At 45.2% G+C, this 8,615-nt stretch overlaps 1 protein-coding gene across 1 annotated transcript; it reads left to right on the top strand.

Moving 5' to 3' along the window:
* Window positions 1-255: 255 nt before the first annotated feature.
* On the top strand, window positions 256-7,956 carry ANKK1 (ankyrin repeat and kinase domain containing 1). Its single transcript, XM_050911045.1, is given in 9 exon segments — window positions 256-443; window positions 2,711-3,005; window positions 3,422-3,573; window positions 4,499-4,548; window positions 4,646-4,801; window positions 5,069-5,187; window positions 6,183-6,228; window positions 6,609-7,328; window positions 7,331-7,956. Coding segments are annotated over 9 exon segments (2,352 nt in total).
* Window positions 7,957-8,615: the final 659 nt, after the last annotated feature.

Genomic DNA, 8,615 nt, shown 5'->3' with positions numbered 1-8,615 from the left:
AATATAGACATACACCCAGCCTGGCCAAGCTCTGCGCATGAGCTAGCCTGGCATGAGCGCCTGGAATTAAGTAATGCAGCTCCTCTGCATACCAAATGAGAGTGACACTTAGGATCCACCTCTTGGCAGTAAGTAACATGGCTCATCTCGGGTAACTCCCTACCTCCCTATGCAAGCCAGAAGTAGGAAGAGCTCCTTTATTCTTCTCTGATACCGCCTGAGCAGGAGGCAGACAGCCAGGCTGCCTTTTCTGTCATGACTTCGGAGAGAGACCGGCAACTGGGCGGCTTAACTGTCTTTAATAAGGGGGATTTTGAAGAAGACTGGGTTAAAGTGGCCAGCGGAGGCTTTGGGCACGTGTACCAAGTCAAGCACAAGAGGTGGAGAACAGTTTATGCAGTGAAATGCTCTCCGTACCTGCTGCAGGACTCCAACGTGGAGAGGTAACTGTGCGGTCTCTTCTAGCTCACCAGTTCAAACTGTCGATTAGAGCCATCTGTGGTGACTTGGTGCTAAAACTCCGAAGGAAATGTTCACATGGCTTCTTCTCCCTGGGAAGTCAAGTTTTTGGTACCCAAAGGGAGTGGAAAAAACACTAGTGATCTGGAGTTTTGCCTCTCTTTCTTATGTGTGTACGTGCATGTGCAAGTGGGAAAGGAATGCTTATTCAGAACAATTAGCGTTGTAATCTGGAGGCTGAAGTAGGCATCTTAAACTAAACATGGGCATGTGTATAAAAGAAGCCTGATTACTTATTTGCAGCTTTCACTGGACATTGGGACTAATGGGTATCTATTAAACTAAATTAGTCATTAAAATCACCGGGTTTAAAGCTGGCAAAGGAGGCAAAAGTTTCAGAGGAGCTTTTAAAAGTCCTTAGCATTCCTGTCTGTGGGCTTGTAAAAACAATGTGTCTCATCAGTAGCTATGAATGAAGACGGTGTGGTGACTTCCATCTGCTCACATTCTTGATGCATAACCGACTGCTTCGCACTGTTCATTCAAAATGATGGGGCAAATTGACAGCAAGTTTATTAACCTTGGATGGTTTTGCTTGTCAGAGAAAAACAAGAGATGGATTTTGTGGGATGATGGAAGACATCCCCGTGGGCACATGAAAGCAAGGAGGGCAGGGGCTCAGTGAATCTAGGTATCACCTGAGAGAAGGAAAGAGAGTGGCTGGAAGATGGCTCTCGCCTCAACTTCTGTCAGCTGCAAAGGCTCATAGTTTGCAGGTCTGTTGAGGCTGAGGAGAGAAAAAAAATCACAGGGAACCCACAGAAAAAGAAAATACAGCCACAGATGCAGTCACAGTATTTCCTGGAGGGCTGGAACAGTCAGATTCTTATATGGGAATCGCTTTGGGGCTCTTGCTTTTCTCCCTTACAAGCCTCATTTCTTGGGGCTCCCTCTGCTTGTCTAACATCCACCTTCTTGCTGTACCTTCTCACGTATCTGTGCTGATGGTGTAAATGCCTCCTCCTCGGCTAACCTCACTCCCTCTGTTACTCCCCACAATGCTGGTCTGCGACAGGATCCAGCCTAACCTTCTGTGCAGGTTGGCTCTCACCAGCCCCTGGGTTGCCTGGGAGGGAAGCAGACAGGGGCAGTACCCAGTGATTCTGTCCCAGGAAGGGAACCAGAAATCACAGAAGTCACTTCTTTCTCCATGCTCGTAATTTGCCTGGGAGGGGGAAGAATCCATCTGTGACCCTCTATGCTGCAGGTTGCAACTGTCTTCCTGCGTTAAGCCTTTCTCCCACGGTGGGAAAGACAATACCTGAGATTCCTCAATACAGAGGTACGTTTTACTGTGGGGAGCCTGCTAGAGGAAGTCTGGCAGAAGGATTTGCTTAGCTGAACTAAGTTTAGAGCTGTTAGTGGCCTGGCATAATGTTGTTGCAAGCTCAGATTCATTCCCAGGGTGTGCTTTTTAAATGCAGTTTTGGCACTTTACTGCTTGGCTGCTGTCAGCATCCTCTGGGCACCTCAACTCGTTCAGCAGGTTGGGAAATGTAAAGATTTAGTGAAACAGGTCTGCCAAAACTGGCAACAATGGACAGACATGTCTAGACTCCCTTTGGGACCAGGTTCACCATGCTCACGGACAGAAAGCTGCAGGCGGAGGCATAGGTATAGGTATGGCCGAGGCATGCCCTCTGGCCATGCAAGCCTCCATATACTCATGCTCAGCAGGTTAGTGTGTCATTGGACCCTGGCTGCCTGCAAGCAGTGTGCAGGCTACCACTGAGGCTACCCTGTAGACACGTGGTGTATGAAAAAGGCATGGTTCGCCATGCTGTGCCTGCTCCTGACATCATGCTTTCAGGGAAGCATCACTTGGAAATTTCACCGCAGTGTGAAAACAAGCACATGGACAAGGCTTTCTGTGATCACTGAAGGTCTTCTAAGAGCTGGACTAAGATGGAAGTTTTGATCTCTTTCTGTAGGAGCCTAGTGGTTGAATTTGCCCAAACAATCCTCGTCTCGTTTTGAAAAGTCATAACACCTTATATGTTAGATTTTAGTCTGCAAAAGATCATGATGTGGTTGCATTATCACCAATTCAAGGGGCAAACTGGAATGAATCTTTTTGGGGTAGGCAAAGCTGCTTGGAAAGGCTGGCCATCACCAAGCTACTACACAGTAACTTAGCCTGCGAATTGACTGATACCATTTCTTGGTTCCACTTTTTTTTTCCCTCCCCCAGGACCAGTATGAACTGTCTAATGGAAGAGGCAACCAAGATGGAGAAAATCAAATTCCAGCACATTGTCACTATCTATGGGGTCTGCAACAGCCCTTTGGGAATAGTGATGGAATATATGGCGAGAGGGTCCTTGGAGAAAATTCTTCCCACTCACAAAATGTCATGGCAGCTCAAATTCCGGGTTATCCATGAGATGGGCTTGGCTATGAATTTCCTGCATAGCATGACACCTCCTTTGCTGCACTTAGATCTAAAACCAGGGAACATCCTCCTAGATGGGAATATGCATGTCAAGGTATGACCTTAATGCTGTTTGTAGGGACAGGTTATTTCTCAAATAAGAGAAACGTTATTTTTGCCAAATGAGTCCAGAATCCTAGTAAGTTAGGTTCTTTAGGAACACTGAATGAAAGATTGACCAGTGGGGCTTCTAAGAAGCAGCTGGTAAACAAATTACATGGTATTCTCAAGATCATACAGGCAATCTGTGCCAGAACTAGGAACTTAAGGCTCCAACTTAGGAGGAAATGCGAATCTGCTGGACTTAGTGAAAAGCACTGACTGCAATTTTATCCGGGTTTTATCAAGTTTCAGCTGCTAGGCACCTCCTCATATCCCTGATGATGAAGGATGGAGGTATCTCCCAGCTAATATAAGGAGGGGTGAGATTGGGAGCATTGTGGAGGCGGCTTTCATTTTTTCTGCTTGCAGATCTCAGACTTCGGGCTATCAAAATGGATGGAGCAGTCTAGCCGAATGCAATATATTGAAAGCTCTGCTTTGAGAGGCACTTTGAGCTACATCCCCCCAGAAATGTTTCTCCAGAACAGCAAGCCCCCAGGAATCAAATATGATGTGTACAGGTAAGGGCTGCCTTTCTGTTCAGAGGTCACACAGGGTTGCCACCTAGCTCTTATACAGAGCAAGAGAGACTGGCACGTTGCCTCCTTTTGTTTATATTCTGGCTCTCTGCCTTGCATAATGTCCTTGGTGGGGAACACACTGGGAGTGACATGTGGTACTCCAACCTCAGTGGCGGAGAGTGAGGGGGAGTGGGATTATCTGTGGATAATCATCTATCTCTTACCAGATGCATCTCTGTGCAGCACCAATCCCATGTGAGCTGCAGACTGTATTGCCTTAGGTTCCATCATACCCTGTCAGGTTGCTGGAAGTTATTATAGAAAAGGAGTAAGATTAGAGCACAGAACAGTGTCTGCTCTTTCATAGCAGTCGCTGCTTAGATTTATTTCGATCTTAAAGCAACTGTAATATTGCTTGTCTACTTTGGTATTCGGCTTCATTTTGGTCAGTAACAGGTGGAGAAAAGATTTCAACTTTACTTTTTTCCTTTTGGCCAAAATGCTTTGCAGCCCACTTACTTACACAAGCTACATATATACGTTCTGGAAATTCATCAGCTTCTTACACTACACAGTAACCCAAGACAAGAAGCAAAGGAGGATTTGCATGGCCACATGAACTTGCAGGAGTCAAGGGCTCTAAAACCCTATGTGAATAAAGTGGAAAAAAAAGGCAGTGAGAGCCTGACTTTCGCAGGAAATGCTCTAAGTCACTCATTCACTACACCAACCCTTTCACTGAGGCATCGGAGATGTATGTGATGATTCATAAGATCTTGTCCTTTTGGTGTGGGGGATGAAATCCTTCCATCCCGAAGAACTTCTTTCCTAATTTTCCCATTTCTCAAGAAGATGAAAGCAATAAGTGAATTTTATGTTCGTGTCCATATGGGAGTGATTGCTTATGATCTCTCATTGCCTGCAGCTTTGGAATTGTCATTTGGGAGGTACTTATGCAGAAGAAACCTTATGCAGGTAAATATGAACACTTCTTACGTTCTCTGCACTTACTAAATGTTTATTACAGCCATCTTCACAGAGAAAAAGCCCAGTGCACGTTGCTCTTTTTCAGGAGCCAACATGATGGCCATTATAGTCAAGGTTGCAGCAGGAAAGAGGCCCTGTCTAGAACCCATCAGTGATGACTGGCCAGGGGAATGCCAGCAGATGGTTGACTTGATGAAGAGGTGTTGGGACCAAGACCCTAAGCAAAGGCCAAGCTTTACAGGTGTAGTAGCTGATTGTGATATGGGTTAGCCAAGGGTCAGCTTGGCTTAACAAGTCAGGGATAAGCTTGCGTATAACTCTTTGCTAGTTAAATCGCCTGTTGCCTTGGAAATGCTTGGTACCCATTTGCTGTCAACACATCCTCTTTCTCCCTCTTTCCTTCCTCCCCATGTGGAGGATGTGTGGAAGACTTCCACAACCTTGGGTACTGACTGGGTTCTGAACATCTGGGTAGTCTGCACAGCTAACAGTCTTTTTGCTCTGGTAGATATCCCTGTAGAAACAGACATGCTGCTGTCACTGATACAAAGCCTTGTAGTAGATCCAGAGAATGAGCGCCTTGTTAGGAAGAGGTCCCACAAGCCTGCCATCTCTGGGAACCAGCAGGTGAGGAAGGCTTCCCAGTACCACTCAGGAAATTCCACTGAGACCTTTCCCTGTTCTTACCAGTTCTTGAGAATACGTTTCCTCTCTCATCACTGTTTATCATCAGACAAACAGGGCACCTCAGCAACCTTTGCACAGTGTGTTTGCCTAGGCTGTACATCTGTAATTCATTTATGGGGATAGGAAACTTGCAAATGAATTTAGCAAGCTGGCCAGTGTGCTAAATGATAGACAGTCCAAGAGGAAGACTCTTCTTTCTACCTGCTCAGATGAAGTGGGTTTATCATGTAGACCTCAGTCATTAAAAGAAGCTCAAGCAGACACAGAATCACGGGGGTTCTGCTCATGGCACTGGCATATGTGCTCAAATAACCATTTTCCAGCTCCATAGAACTGAGGACATTCTGGTTTAAACAACTCTCATAGAAGAAAAAATAAAGTTTTAAATCCCTGTGTTTCTCTGACTAAGAAAAAAATCAGGTTTCAGGATAGTCCCAATTTTAGTCCAGCTACTGGAGTGTAACTGTGCCTAGAAGTCAGCTTCATACAGGGAGAAGTAGCAGTTGAGAACTATTGCTGTTTTGAGGTTTTGCCTAGTTGTGCAATCAGCAAGAAACAAGATGCCTGAGTACAGAGGATTGGGGAGGTGGGGGTGTTTGGATTCCCTATACAACAAAGCAAATGACTAGCTGGGATGCTGCCATAGGCACGTGCTGCAATAAGGAGGTAGAATATATGTATGTTTGGGAGCAAATTAGTAAGAGGAGGAAAATCTCATTGGTATCCAGAGATCATTTTCAGGCTCCCGCATTTCTGTTAGTGTCATGATGTGCTCTGCTGAGTTTTGGATGCAATAACAGGATTGGATAAAAACGACTCGAATGATAACACAAAATTCTAGAGCAGCAGCAAAGAAGAACTATGTGCAAACATTATAGAATGCAAATAAGCAACTTTGTCTTACGGCTTTTTCTTTTCCCCTTCCTGAAAATGAGAGTGACAAAGAAGAGTTCACCTTCCCCCGAGACACCAGAAGTGGTGGTAAGTAGGGGACTTTCTTTATAATTCAAAAATAAAGAAGAGGAAACCTACAAAAAATAGCCTATTTCCTCGCTCTCCAGTGATAAGGATGTGGCTCAAGGAAGTTTTCCATGTGGCTGACTTTTCTTTTTAAGTTAAGGAAAATGAACTGTACAGGAAATAGCAGATATAGTTCCCATGAGGGAGAGGCCAAATGTCTCACTGCTTTCTAAGAGACCGCATGTAGCGGTCTTGCCTCATTTCATATTCCCTGTCTCTAAAATGACTTTTATTTCATTTCATACTATGAAGATTCACATGTTCTCCCTCCCATCTTGTGCGCACCAAGCTATTTCACTTGGTCTTACTCTCTTTCTCCTATTCTGTTCCCCTGCCTTTAGAAACTGATGATCAAGAGGTTCATATCCCACCTTCTTACAGTGAGGCTGAAAGTCCAGAGGACATCCTGTCTGAGGAAATCTGTAGAGTCCATGAAAACGGCCTCACATTACTTCACCTCATGGTGATCCAGGGAAATGTGGAAAAGGTGAAGTTTCTCCTGAGCTGTAAAGCCAATGTGAACAGCCAGGTAGTCTGTGGCTACACTCCACTCATTATGGCTGTTCAGAAGAGGTCGCCAGAGATCTGCTCAGTTCTGATAGAGCATGATGCGGACATCAATATGCCTGATGATGACGGTTGGACACCTCTTCACTTCGCTGCTCAGAATGGGGACGACAGAATTGTACGGCTCTTGCTGGACCACCAGGCACAGGTAAATGCTCAAGAGCATGACGGGTGGACCCCTCTGCACTTGGCATCACAGAACAACTTTGAGAATGTGGCCCGAGTACTGCTGTCTCGCCAGGCTGACTCCAACATCCAGGAGGTTGATGGGAAAACCGCCCTCCATGTGGCAGCTTGCTTTGGACATGTCAGCTTGGTGAAACTGCTTGCCAGTCAAGGAGCGGACCTGGAGAAAAAGCAGAAGAACCATAGAACCCCACTTCATGTTGCTGTGGAGAGGGGGAAGTTCAGGGTAGTCCATTATTTGCTGAAGAATGGGACCTCTGTCAACAGCCTGGATCAAAATCATTACAGTGCCCTGCACCTGGCTGTGGTGAGGGGAAGTATCTCATCTGTGAGAAACTCATCAAATACGGAGCCAATGTGGAGCTGAGGACAGACAAAGGTTGGACTCCCCTGCACCTGGCTTCTTTCAAAGGACACATTGAAATCATCCACCTGCTAAAAGGTAGCCACGCCAAACTGAATGCCAAAGGAAGCATGGACTGGACGCCACTTCACCTGGCTACTCGCTACAGCGACGAGCCGGTAGTCTGTGAGCTATTGAGATGTGGGGCAGATCCCAACATCGCTGAGAAGTCAGAGTGGGCCCCCCTCCATTTTGCAGTCCAGCGGGGCTCCTTTTTGACTGTCATCAATCTTCTGGAGTGCAAGGCAGATGTCAATGCTAAGAACAAAATGGGTTGGACACCCTTGCACCTTGCTGTCCTCAAGGGCAATATGGCCATTATAAAGACCTTGATTAAGGCTGGTGCTCTGCTTGATGTGGAAGATATCACTGGCTGTACAGCCCTCCAGCTGGCAATTAGACATCAGAGAGAAAATATCATTACGCTGCTTCAAGGCAAGGACTCGTTGATGAATAAATCGGGGAATAGGACTCCGGTGAATGATGCTAAGATTTCAAGACCCAAATTTGTTCCAGGAAGGACAGATTTGTAGATTCATCAAGTCTGGCATTTATGACTTGAGTTTTCCAATATCAGGTGCTATGCCTTAAATCACCATATCCTGTCACCTGGTGATTACAGGAAAATACTTTTTTTTTTTCTTTTTATGGAAGTTTCTAAGCATGTACACTAAAAGAGTAAAAGAAAATGGACCTGCAGAAGGAAGCCGACAAGTTATTTTCCAGAGTCTGACCAAGCTTGTAGAACATTTTGACTTGGTGATGCTGGCTTTAGGCAATGCTTTCCTGTTTTCATGCTTACTGTGCAGGGATGGAAATGGATATATGTACTCCCTTTTCATATGGGCAGTGCTGAAACTGTGCACAGGAACCCATATATACATGTCTTCCACAGATTTTATTGCTTTTATTCCATGTTTTCCTACAGAGCAAATTGGTGTAAAATGGCCTTGGCACAGGTGGGAATTGAATCATGAGATTCTCACCTGCTGCTGGAAATAGACACTAAGCATATGGTACAGCAATGTGTCAGATTTTCTGACATCTCGTTTTTGTAACAAGAATAAAATAAAACAAGGAAGGAAGAAAAATCACTAGTAGAAAGTATTTAAATGGATGCAACATAGAGAAAAGAAATTCCAGAATAATTCCTTCAGAATAATCCCTTCAGAAATAAAAGACCCAAGAGCTT

Source organism: Gymnogyps californianus, chromosome 25, assembly GCF_018139145.2.
Source record: "Gymnogyps californianus isolate 813 chromosome 25, ASM1813914v2, whole genome shotgun sequence".
Lineage (NCBI taxonomy): Eukaryota > Metazoa > Chordata > Aves > Accipitriformes > Cathartidae > Gymnogyps > Gymnogyps californianus.
The sequence above is the reverse complement of the archived record's forward strand: the minus strand, read 5'-3'. Positions and strand labels throughout refer to the sequence as shown.